The following is a 13,396-nucleotide window of genomic DNA, read 5'->3' as shown; positions in this document are numbered from 1 at the left end:
CTGTAATGCAGGTGTCTGTGCATTTTACAGCATTTCGCATTGTTGAAATAGAAGGCAGCAGATTAATAACTTCGCTATGTCATGGTAAAAATAAATAATGTGTTCTTGGAGCAGGGGAGCAATGCATAAGTTACTCACTAATTTCAAGAATTTATTCTGTCCCAGAAATAATATCCTTTGCAATTTATTCACAGAGAAAAAGTTGACTTAACACAAGTCCGTGAAGTTACTTGTTACTTTTAATAGAATTATATCCCAAGTCTGATTGTTGCAATAGTAGCTTCTGTAATTAAGACTGCATAAAAGTTTATTTTATGCATCTGCGTTCTCCAATGATATAACTTTGTAAAGCATTTCCCTTTGGGGCTGAAGCATGATCTTGACCTGGGATATTTCCAAGAACGGGGGGAAGTTGTTGCATATCTATTATTATTTTTTTAATTATATGACCCCATAAATACATACATTTATTGAGGAGTTGCTCACTTGTCCTTTCCTGAGTGATTTAGCTGTTGTGGTGTGGCATGACAGTGTGTAACTTAGGCTTCTGTATCTGCTCCTGTTGGGTGTTTTGAAACTGTTTCACCAAGCCCTTCAAAAGAGTTATTTTGTGGTGGTGGTGACTGGGCTACCTAGGCTGATTCAGCTTCCAGAGAAATAACGCCCCAAAGCCTGAGTGGTCTCAGGGTCTGATCCAGGTTTTGATTCTGCAAATAGCTTTTCTTATATTAGTGTTTGTGATGCTTATTAACTTTCTGTGTCTTGTCGTAGGCAGGGGTGTCAATCAACCCGTGTACTTCCATGCTTAGTTTGGGAGTAGTGGGTCTAATTTGAGGGTGATCCAGTTTTCCTGCAGTTATAATCTTAGTGCTTTGTGTGGTGACATAAAGATAGGCAAGTGCTTTAAAATGGCATTTTAGAGCACTGCTAAGATGCCTCAACTAATACAGCTTAAATGTCCCTATATGTTAGCTTAGGGTAGTCAAAGTCCCCAGCCCATAACTCATGTTGCTTGTGTGACCCTCTGACATTGTTCGTGACCACTGCTCTCCCTGCTGACTTGGGGTTTAGGGTTTTAATTTGCAAAGCGTGTTGTTGCCTGTGTTACTTGTTCAGTATAGGTTCTTATATGCCAGCAAAGACTGGGGGTCACTTATTTGAGAAATGCATGCTTACCCCATCAATTTAGCTACACAGATGCCTGATTCAAATTATTCACAGAACAGTCACAACAACGTTCCATGTGATTTAGGAAACCTTTGATCCGATAAGGAATCATGCACATGGCTCCTCTATTTTTCCCATGCTGACCTTCACAATTTTCTCTTTCAGAACCACTTGCAGTACAAGATATCTTGTACTGTACAAAAATATCTTGAGTTTTGACAGTTACAGTTTGATGTAGGTATAGTTTTTGCTGAGAATCATAGACTCATAGAATGGTTTGGGTTGGAAGAGACCTTCAAAGATCATCTAGTTCCAACACCCCTGCCATGGACAGGGACACCTTCCACCAGACCAGGTTGCTCAAAGCCCCATCCGACCTGGCCTTGAACACTTCCAAGGATGGGGCATCCACAGCTTCTCTGGGCAACCTGTGCCAGTGCCTCACCACCCTCACAGTGAAGAACTTCTTCCTTGCATCTCATCTAAATCTACCCTCTTTCATTTTAAAGCCATTACTCCTTGTCCTGTCACTACATGCCCTTGTAAAAAGTCCCTCTCTAGCTTTCCTGTAGCCCCCCACTTTAAGTACTGGAAGGCTGCTATAAGGTCTCCCCAGAGCCTTCTCTTCTCCAGACTGAATGACCCCAGCTCTCAGCCTAGGAGAGGTGCTCCAGCCCTCTGCTCATCTTTGTGGCCCTCCTCTGGACTTGCTCCAACAGGTCCATGTCCTTCTTATGTTGGGGGCCCCAGAGCTGAATGCAGTACTGCGGGGGGGGGTCTCACCAGAGCAGAGGAGGGGGACAATCACCTCCCTCGACCTGGCCATGATTCTTTTGATGCAGCCCAGGATACGGTTGGCTTTCTGTGCTGCAGACGCACATTGCCGGCTCATGTTGAGCTTCTCATCAACCAACACCCACAAGTCCTCCTTCTCAGGGCTGCTCTCAGTCCACTCATCACCCAGACTGCCTTTGTGCTTGGGATTCCCTTGATCCATGTGCAGGACCTTGCACTTGGCCTTGTTGAACTTCATGAGGTTCGCATGGGTCCACCTCTCAAGCCTGTCAAGGTCCCTCTGGATGGCATCCCTTCCCACCAGCACTTCGACCGCAGCACACAGCTTGGTGTCACCGGCAAACTTGCTGAGGTTGCACTCAATCCCACTGTCTATGTTGCCGACGATGTTAAACAGCACCGGTCCCAATACCGACTGCTGAGGAACGCCACTCATCACTGGTCTCCACTCAGACATAGAGCCGTTGACCGCGACTCTTTGAGTGCGACTATCCAGCCAATTCCTTATACACCGAGTGGTCCATCCATCAAATCCATGTCTCCACAATTTAGAGACAAGGATGTCGTGCAGGACAGTGTCAAACGCTTTGCACAAGTCCAGGTAGATGATGTCTGTTGCTCTTCCCTTATCCACCAATGCTGTAACTCCTTTGTAGAAGGCCACCAAATTTGTCAGGCACAATTTACCCTTAGTGGAGCCATGTTAGCTGTCACCAATCACCTCCTTATTTTCCATGTGCCCTAGCAGAGCTTCCAGAAGGACCTGCTCCATGATCTTGCCAGGCACAGAGGTGAGACTGACTGTCCTGTAGTTCCCTGGGTCTTCCTTTTTTCCCTTTTTAAAAATAGGAGTTATGTTTCCCCTTTTCCAGTCTGTGGGAACTTTCCCAACTTCTCAAATATGATGGATAGTGGCTTAACCACTTCATCCATCAGTTCCCTGGTGGATCCCTAGAAGGGATGCCTATCTCCCTTCTAGGATAATTGTCTTTGAAGGAAATACTTGAATGCCATGTAACATTCAAAAAGGTGTTTTGGCGAGCTCAGCCTGGCTGTGCAGCAGAGACACGTGCCCGGCATGCACATGCCTCCCAATTTCTTGAGCTGCTCTGAATTAGCCCTTATAAAATTCTTCAAATACGGCAGCTGAGTTTTGCTGGCCCTCTTCCAGGAAGGGCAGCATTCAAGTGGTGTCTAATAAACTGGCATTTAATATGTTTGATTGTATAACCCGTTGCAATTATTTATTATTTTTTATTGAGCTTTCAAGCCATATGCATCGACTTCCACTTTTTCTCACCTCTGAAGCCTTGTTTCCTTACAAACCAGGCTAATGTTGTCAGCTCACATGCGCTCGTCTGGCTGGCTGTCACTGCTGTTCCTACCCTCCCGATAGCTTCTGAATTCATCCACCAGTTTCAGCCTAGTTTGACATAAAGGTGGAAATCTGTGAGATAAAAAGTACCTTCAGCAGGCAGCCTGATGGAGGAAAAAGCCCTGTTTGTGTAGCCAAGAAAGGAAAAGTTTCTGTAGGAGTTTCATCTGCCAAAATACAACACAACATAAAATTAGACACAAATTCATAGAAGATCAAACTGTATTAAAAAAGTCAACTACTCATGAATATTTCCCAAAGCATATGAGAAACATAAATGTTAAAAATAAAGAAATTAATTGCAAAATATTGGGCCAAGAGGACATTATGATTATTTATATAAGTCAAAGGAAGAAAACATCAAATAGAGACAATTGTCCAACCTTAACTCCATTCATTTGTACACTTTAAGACACATACATTAATTACAGATGACATTACCACTTTTGTAATACTGGAATAAAATTAGTATTTTAATATATGGGTATGGTTGCATATAATTTTATAATTCTTTGTAGCACTATGATAGTATTTGACAAATTATTTGGGAAAAGTATAACAACTTGTTTGTAGGTAGTGTGCTACATTTATATTAAGTTCAAAAAGCGTAATAGTGAAAAGATGGTCAGGCATATAGGGGCAAAGAATGGAATTAATGAGTTATTGGTAACATTTTGTTAACTGGTGTTGTTTACAGGTCTGTTGCCTCAGACAGGTGCACACTTAGCACGTGGATGCTACTTCATCCCAGGACAGTTCTGGTTTACATTTGTGTATTTGTAATTTTTAACATTTTTACAACTTTCAAAGCAGGAAGTTCTTATGCTGTGCACATTTTCAGTAAGGAAAAAGATTGAAATGAATTTTTGGGAAATTACTTTTTATGACTATTTAATGTAGTATTTATGAAAGGGCTTTGTTCTGCTTTTTTTTTTTTTGTCTTGTAAGATTGCAGTTAGGCCATGTGGAAAAAATAGGTTGTATATAAGGGGCCGTCATAGAGACATCTGTAATAGTAATTTTTAAAAATTGTTAATATGGTTGTTATGACTATTACCATCTTTACGTGTAAGTTCCTAAATAGGGCTGTAATTTGCCATGCTTATCTACTTTGAGTAGCATTTTATAAGTATTTAGTGTTTTGCAAGTAACCTCGTTGGTTTCAGATAAAACGAAAGGGATTACATGGGGAATCTAAATGGCAAAACGTGTAGCCTGCCGATCGGAGGCATCCCCATCTCCTTGGGAGTGGTGAGGACCCTTGGTACGTGTACAGGGGTACAGGGAGATGCTGAAATATGCACCACTCAGGCCTCAGCATCTCTCTCAGGAGGCTTTTCACAGATAGGTAATACAGATTTTTATGTAATAAACTGGGTTTTTTAGGTGCTTGATTATCCCATTCAGCATTTAAAAAGGAAGGCTGGCTCTTCTTTAGGACATAGTAGCTTGAGCTGTTTGGTTTTCTCTGTGGTGCATATTCCTTTTTTTTTTTTTTTTTTTTTCATTTTTAAATTACATGGTTATTATCTGTGAAAATCGTCAGCAGTGGAACAGCTGATAACAAAATGCTATCATTGGGCTCTAGAGCTAATAGCCAAATGAGGTAACCAGAGAGCAAGAAGTTAAATTTGTTACTGGTCTTGTGCCTGCCTGCAGGTTCAGATGGTGTAACATCAGCTACTCTCCACTCGTGTCAGGAAGGATGCTGCTGTCGCTGGCCAGTTACAAACGAAAAGCTGTAAAAAGTAATAACTGGGAGAGGGGGGAATCTAAACTTGCACTGAAGACTAAGTCAAGCTTATAACCTGTATGTTTTTAATGCCCTTCCTTACGAAGGACATATTTAAAAAACAAAACAAACAAAAAAACCCCAAACCAACCAACCAAAAAAAAAAACCCCAAACAAAAAACCACCACCAACAACAAACCCAAACAGAAAAATCTCTAAAACCAAAAAACCCCACAAACCCAACAAACAAGTTCACAAAGGGGGAATCTCCCTGTTTTAAGTAGGGAGCTACCTAAACACAAAGACATGCGTACGTAGGATGCAACTTCAGGGTTTGTTGTAGCATAAATGTAGAGTTTTATTCTATCTGGAGGTATGAATGTTTGTGTCGCTGTATAAGAAGGCTTCTGTATGAAGGAACAAGGGACCAGAATCAAGGCTGAATAAGCTCAGTTAACATTAATATTTTATGTAATTGAGTAAGGGAAATTTAATCTTTCCAACAACTTGTCACCCGACCAGCCACGTAGCACACAGTCACTACACCCAACAGGAGGAGGTGGGTGGGAAGCCTTTTTGATATTCAGATACATTTTGCTGTTGAATACAAATCTGAATTGCTGACATAAAATTCTTGAGAGCCCAGTGTACTGCTAAATGGTAAGACAGTAAGGGATTGCTTCATGCTCTGATGTGGTAGGAGCGTTTGGAGCTTGGATATGGGCAGGTACAGCCACATACAGGAGAAAGGTAGTCTTCAGTGTACGGGTCTGAGTATCTCGATAATGGGAGTCTGGTGGTACTCTGCGGCCTCTCAAGGTTGGGAACTGCAAACAGTCAACCCCTGGTTGGATTGGGGCCAAAAAGTGTCATTTTTTAAATGAAATGGTGCTGTGATTTGTTAATTAAATCACACCCGCATGCTTAAATCCACAGGCAAACCAACAAAATAAATACAATGCAGAACTTCCTTGCAAAGGGTTTTTCTCGCCGCTTTAGCTGGAGTGAAAATGGTGCTAGAGTATCACTGTACAGGGTTGACAAATATTTTTCTAAGTTTGGACTAGAAGTGTTTTTGCAACCGCCCACTCTCCTTGCTGGATCAGGGTGGGCTAGAGCCAGCTGGCACGGGCCCAGGGAACCGGTGCGCCAGGTCAAGCGGGAGATGCTCTGATTCAGCAGAGGCTGGAGCAGATCATACAGCTCGTCTCCCCTTCTGCTTATTCGCCTCCTGGAGCAAAAACTCCTTCTCCAGGTACTGCGTGTCCCTGGGTACGTGGGGCTTGCAGCGTGCCGCAGCCACCTTGAGCTTGGCCAGAGGAGGGGAGCAGCAACCTCCTTCAGGGAGGGGGTTGCTGCTCTTTTAGCTGTCTGGTTTAGCCAGCTACCTAAGCGTGTGCCTAAGTTACTGAGCAGTGCTGTTGAGTTGATAAAATTGTTCACGTGCCTGGCATTAGCACACTTTCAGATACCTTGTCGAACCAGAGACAATGCACGTTGCATCTTGGGTTTTGGAGGGTTGGGTTTTTTCTTGTGAAGTTTCTTTTGCACTATCGGTTTGCCAAAAGTAGGTTTATTTTGGGAAGTGTGAATGTAAATTGAAAAGAGGATACCAAGTATTACTGTATTAAGTATACTACAAAGGAAGGTTGATTCATCAATTTCTTGATCTTTGTTATTCCGTTTGCTTAGGTTGTTTGATTTTTCTATTACCAGTAAAAAAATAGAAGCTTCTTATTTCAGAAGGGGCTATGAACACTTCCTTATTACTAGTGAAATGTAATATATGTTTTAACGAGCGAAATAGCTACTATCTGCCCAAAACACATATATTCATTGTGCAATCAGCAGTTTCATATGTAAAATTAATACTTAAATGGTGCCAGGAGTATTAAAGTATGTAATTGTTATTATTTAAATGCCCTGAATTTATTTGGAACAGTCACATTTTTCTTGTATATATTTTCATTTTGTTTTCATAATCTACATTTTTAAGACATCCAGCAGTTAGGCTATATACAGTTATACATGTATTAGCTGCTTTTTAATTTATTCCTGTATAATCCGGTATTATTAAATTCTGTGGACTAAGGAACTGATCCTGTTCATTAAAATCAATAGATGCAGTGTTGCTCTGTGTGCATGTATGGTGTGGTGCTTTTTGTGGTCTATTTTTTCTTTGTAGGATCTATCCTTCAGGATATAGCAAACTGATCTATAAAGGGCCTGATCCTGTAGGCTTTACTTGGGGAAAATAACCACTGATGTCAATGCCTGAATAGGATCTTTTTCTTAAAAGGATAGTTTGTTTGAAGCTGCTGTAGCTATTATTATTTCCTTCTGGAGAAAAATAATCTTACTCATCAAAGCTTTAGAAATGGCATTGAGAAAGCCAAGTTCAGCAGGTCTTTCAACCATGAGAGATGTCAACCATTGCTGTGTTAAAGCGTAGCTTGGTACATACCAACGACCACTCAACCGTTTCTTTTCTTTCTCGTCTTAATATTTATTTATTTTTGTACTCCAACTCTGACTGGCATCTAAAATCACTAATCTCTACCCACTACCGTTTTTGCTAATTTACAGTGATAACTGTGGCTCTGTTTTCATTAGGAGATGAAAGCCGGGAAATTAAAAAACAAGTTACAGGGATGAGAAGATTACTGAATGACAGCACTGGAAGAATCTATCAACGAGTTGGCAAAGAAGGAGAAAAACTGAAGGAGGAGCCCCAAGATTTAGACTTAGCCTGGGCCCAGCGCCTGAACCCCCCTGCAGAGTCCCAGGCGAGCCTTCATCCTTCACAGAGCGGTGCATGGAATGAATTATCACCCCAAGCTAGCCATTTTTCAGGGCAATACGGAACTCGATCGAAAACGTTCCAAAATCAAACGCGAACCGTGACATCCAATGGTATGATCTGCATTAGATACTGAGAACAGTACTTTTTTTTTTTCTCTCCTTGTACTCTACTAAATTTCTGCCTTTGTTGTGATGATTTATTGTACCGCTGCACTGAAAGTAGTTATAGTTCAGAGTCTACAAAATGAGCACATAGTTATCACTTAGAAAAGGTGTGAAAGTGGGCACAGTGCATTCTGCTACCATCTGTCTTAGCTTTTAAAATGGATTCCTGGTGATAGGACAGAATTACTCAATGCTGTTATGGGCTTAATTTCTATACAGTACTTACTAAAACAGCTTTTGCCATTGTTATTAAATTCATAGCTAATTAAATGTCAACCTCTACCACTCCTCTTTGCAATGAGTAATGTAGCACTGTTGTGACACCACTTGCGGAGCAGGATTCTACTGACTTTCTTAAGGGCATGGCATCAGCCTTATAACTGGCCACTGAACTTCAGGTACAAAATCCCATTACAGCCTTAGGCTTTTATTCCGATGGGACCATCGGAGAAAAGAGATGATGGAGTCTACCTGTGAACAGCATGTACTAGAGTGTGGTCCATCTTGTACTGGCAGAGAATTCTGCCCTGAAATAGATAGCAGTGTGCCCTTAAAATGCTTTTTTCTTGTTGTTTTAAGTACCAGAGAATGGAGGTTTTACTGCCAGGTTCCTGAAGGTCTTCTTTAACAACCTAAATTTAATTTGGGAAGTTTTTCTCCTGATATTCAACCCTAAATTTAGAGGGGGGGTATATTGAAGGGGTACCTCAGTTCTAAATTGTGGAAAATAAAAAATTGTGAGATTGCATCTGAAAACATTATCAATTTCCAGTTGATTCTGAAGGTATGCATACTTCCCGATAGGAGCATCTGCTGTGTATCCTTGTCTAAAGACATACGAGTTCTCATTGCTTGTAACAGTTAAAAAGAAAAATACTACTATTATTCTCACTACTGTCCTTTAGGAAGCGTTGTCACTACACTAAAAAACATACAGCTCTAGGTTTCACCAGATTGACTGTTTCTCTGTAGAGACAATGATTCACACAGAGGTGCCGGCTGACCTGGAAAAAGATGTTGCAGTAAGTCATGCTGGTTTTATTTATTTTATAATGCAAAAAAAAAGTTGAGTTTTTTTAAAGGTGCAGATCCAGGGGAGAGGGGAAAGCACTTGACAGCATTTAGCATCTCAGTCTAAAACTGTGCTCTCAAAATCCCACCATAACAACCTTATAAATGTGGAAGGACCCGAAATTCATCCCATATCTCTCTCTGCCCTGAGAGTCCCTGGGCACGGGCAGGGACAGTTCTCTGCATGCACAGAAGTGCCCAGGCCTGCACAGATTAGGTGCCTAGCTCCTGGATCCAGAAAGTAGGTGGAGCAGCACCTCTGTCCCCTCAGGGGCCTGATTCAGCATGTGAGCTAAAACATGTTGACAGGATTTGGCCCTGTATGCAAGAAAATGTCAGCGCTTTAATTTTTCGTACGGGCAGGAAGGGTTCGGCTGATTTATGATCTCTTACAGGTTAGAACAGCCTGTGAGACAGTAGAAGGGTTGGGTTGAGTGACCTCCTGGGCTGGACAGGAGGAATGCCCAGGCTCCCAGCTCTTGGGGAAGTGAACCAGGAGGCACCTTCCACCCCTCCCTCTGCAGCTGCCCTGCTACAGAAAGGAATGCAATCTTTTAGGTTATTACATAAAGACGGGTGTGGGCCCTCTCCGCCGGCCACCTTTGAAAAGACGTTCTGCGTAGCTCTTTGATTAGAGGTGTCCGCCTCCAGCGGGGTGTTGCGATCCTGCCAGATGGTTTTGCTGTTTTGGCTCCAAAGCCTGGTCTCTAGGAAAGGAAAACTTTTGATGCGTTTCTGGGCTGCGAGCAAGCTCTGAAACTGCTCCTCACCCAGCACACAGCTCTTCTGGGCGGCCAGCATAACATGTCTGATTCTCCCCATCCCCTGCATTGGGAGCCTGAGCATCTAACTCAGTATTTTAGATGTTACTCGGAGGATGGACAAAGTCCTTAGAAGCTGGGTGTAGAAATGCTGAACAATACCTCAAGGGAGATACTACTCCTTGGTACTTACCGTGGTGTTTAAACTCATCAGAGCAAAACTGTTCAGGTAGGATGTAAGCTTATTACCTGGGGCTGTCAGGCCGAGGTCATCACTGGGGAGATGTCCAGGCATCTGTAGCAGGCAGTCTGAGTCCAGAAACTGCTTCTGTCAGTTGTGGATAGATACCGTATAGGAAGCCAAGTTATACGTTGTAGGCCGAATTACTCAGATTTTAATGTAATAGGCATGCTAAGTCCATCTAACTAGTATAGTTACCTACTTGCATGGTAAAGGTGGTTCAAGGAGAGGCTGGAATGGATGATTAATAGGTGCTGGTATAGAAAGCAGTTGTGAAAAAGGTATTGGCAAAAATAGACGAAGAGAGAAAAGGAGGAATGGGGGGAGCCTAGGCATTGCTGCAACAGAGGGAAGAGCAGGAACATACTTGAAAAGCAAAGTGATTTATTGCAAACCAGATTTAAGGCGGTGGTTCCACAAGTCACGATATTAGGTAGATGTCTGTGACCCACTGCGTTTAGTGGAAGCCTCTTGGGGCTACAAACAGTGAGTAGCATATCTGACCTATTAGAGACAACAAACTCATAGAGTCTGTCTAAAACATTTTAGTTTTGTTCCTTGTGTTCTGTAGCAAATCTGGCAGTGATGCAGCAGCTGAATTGCTTTTTGGTTATGTCAAGATCATTTTCAATGGATTGCACTTGCATGCTTTTCAAATATAAACTTGTGGTAGCAATGTTACACCAGGTGAATTCACTCTCAGCAGACCCAGCTGCAAGAACGACTGTCCTGGGCTACTTGCTGCTGACATGGGGGAAGCAACTAATGCAGTTGTGTAGTCCCCTTCTCTCAATCATACAAGCCGGTATCAAATTTGCCTGCTGGCGAGCTTCCAAAAGAGAGGGAGATGGTGCTTTAAAGACTCCTTCATAAAAATAAAAAGTCTGTTCTCCTTTTAAAATTAAAAATTGATTTATAACAAGTTGAAAAGGGTTGCTTTTGTCCTCTAAAAATGATAAAGATAGTGCTTGGAACAATGACTGAGAACACTCTACAAGATGTTTCTTACAACACAGTAACTGATCAGAGGATGGAGGATAGAAAGAAAATAAAAAACCCTCATGAATATGTATGAAGTCAGTAGAACCCTGCTTTGATTTGAAATATTGGTGGTCTCTTTTCCCATTTCCAGTACCTATAGTAGATTTACATGGGTAATTTCTATCAATGCTAATGGGGATTATAATGTAAATCCCCCATGCCTCAATGGGAAAATAGACCCTTTGGTTTTACATCAGGAGCCTGTGTGCCTGCGTGCTTTCATTAGGAACATGTTATATTGCAACAGGAAAGATGTACAGGTATTTACTGATACAATTTGTCCAAGTTTTCACATGCAATTCACCCTGATATAGAGTCTTTCTTAAGAAGGAAACAAAAGCCACCAGCCCTGTCTCCTGCTGTAGTCTTTCAGATACTATTTCTAGAAGCCCACTGGAATATTGGATTCTGATCAAGAGAGAAGACAGACTTTATCCCGAGGAGCTTATTAGTCTAAAACAACTGAGAAAGCACTGGAAGAAGGATGTATTTGCCTTGTATTAATAAAACTCTCCTAATTTCCTGGGACTCCATTTCTAGGGTACCTGCTTGTCTTACTGAAAAGTGCGGAGTTACGCTGATGCTATTAAATTATAAGAAGTCTTGAACTTCATCTACTTAAAAGTCTACCTTTAACAGATAGGTAAATCTGAGTAATCTGCTGCAAAGCTAAAGATACTTTTTTTTTTTTTTTCCTCCTTTCCCCTCTGTACCTGTAACAATAGGCTAAACACTTTATGGACCATTGAAAAGATAAAATCCCATCCATGCCCCAAGGAACTTCCAGTGACTAGACAGCGTACAAAGGAAGGGTGAGATCAAACTAGGCAGAGCCCGACTGAGTCAGTAACCTCTTATTGTTTTAATTTGAGACTCTCAGCCTGTTTTCCAGATTGCTTTTTACTTTTAAAAAGTTTTTATTTACAGCTGAAACCTTGGAGAGAAGAAGCCGGTGGAACTATTGCATTTGTATTTGCTAGATTTGCAGAGATTCTTAAAGTACTCCATTTATCTTAATGCAGTATTAACAGTTTTTGTCCATGGGTGATATTTTAAAATACCTAAATTTGTAATTACAGTAGTGTGGACAGTCTAAATATCTGAGGAAAGGAGGAGAGCAACAGAAGATGTCAACAATCTTTAAGTGACACATCAGTTTAGCTTCACAAGTAGCTCACTTTTGGGAGAATGACCACCAGCTCAAGTCTGATAGATGTTGCTTCAGAGCTGAAGCACTGAATGGAAGGAGGTAGAGAACAAGTGCCTACAAGGGAAGGGAGATTTGAGGATGGAGGGACACACTGGAAGAACTAGGAAAGGGTGGGAGCGATTTGGCAGTGGCCAGATTTTTACCCATTTCAAATGAGGATTGAAGTCAGGGGATCTGTGTGGGTCTGACATCAGGGAGCTCTGATGAAAGAACACAAACCAAACCTAAAAAGGTATTAATAAACTGGTTTGGCTTCAGAGGAAAGCAAAAGTAATAATGAAAAATGGGAGGATTTATGAGCGAAGACTAGATGAGTTGCTTATGTTCACTTTAGCTAGGTAGTGATTAAAGGGCACCTGATAACTGTCAGGCTATGGAAGAAAAAGGGAAATACATTCTCTGAAGTCCACCACATGTGACACCAAGCAAGATGATTTTTGTTAGATCCATTTATACCTATCTTCATAAAATGATCATCCCTCCTCTTGCATGCTTTGATGAGCAGTAAAATAGCTATCAATTTAAATGACTGTAAACACATTTTGAAATGAAGGGGGGTGCATCCCATCTGGCCTCAGTTTCAAGCAGATACTGAGGTGTTTTGTTGAATTTTGAAAATTTTATTTGCAGTGTTAAAGCTAGTGATACAGCTGTTTTAAACTAAAGTGCAGGATATGCAGCTAAAGCTTGAAATCTTTCAGCTGTTACAGCCTGTCCTAATTCAGGACCTATGGTGCAAAACTTCTGGAAAGCAAGGCAGCAATAAAAGCACTGCTAAGGGCTAGAACTAGAAGTATGTACATTCAGTTAAACACTAGTAAGAATTACTAGAAAAGAAGAATCTGCTGAACTACTATATTCATTTTCAAAGGGAAACTATGGAAAGCCCATCTTGTAGGTCACAGTGCTGGAAAATATGCCATAGAAAACAATCCTACCCTAGCAAACAGAACAGCAGATATAAAAGCTTTCCTTGCTGGTGGTTTTTTCCATCCTATTTGTTTTTTGGTTTGGTTTTTTTTTTTCTCCAAATAGG

At 41.4% G+C, this 13,396-nt stretch overlaps 2 protein-coding genes across 9 annotated transcripts in view; one reads left to right on the top strand and one right to left on the bottom strand.

Moving 5' to 3' along the window:
• Positions 1–13,396, bottom strand: part of PRPF18 (pre-mRNA processing factor 18) — a 222,468-nt gene that overhangs the window by 37,489 nt on the left and 171,583 nt on the right. The gene's annotated exons all lie outside the window — the stretch shown is intronic.
• BEND7 (BEN domain containing 7) overlaps positions 1–13,396 on the top strand; it is a 49,647-nt gene that overhangs the window by 8,334 nt on the left and 27,917 nt on the right. For all 7 annotated transcript variants that reach the window (XM_069801640.1, XM_069801638.1, XM_069801639.1 and 4 more), the window contains one exon: positions 7,683–7,982. In XM_069801640.1, the coding sequence (XP_069657741.1) occupies positions 7,683–7,982 (300 nt within the window). The remainder of the gene's footprint in view (positions 1–7,682; positions 7,983–13,396) is intronic.

Source organism: Haliaeetus albicilla, chromosome 14 (genome assembly GCF_947461875.1).
Source record: "Haliaeetus albicilla chromosome 14, bHalAlb1.1, whole genome shotgun sequence".
Lineage (NCBI taxonomy): Eukaryota > Metazoa > Chordata > Aves > Accipitriformes > Accipitridae > Haliaeetus > Haliaeetus albicilla.
Note: the sequence above shows the minus strand (reverse complement) of the source record. Positions and strands in the feature narration are given on the sequence as shown.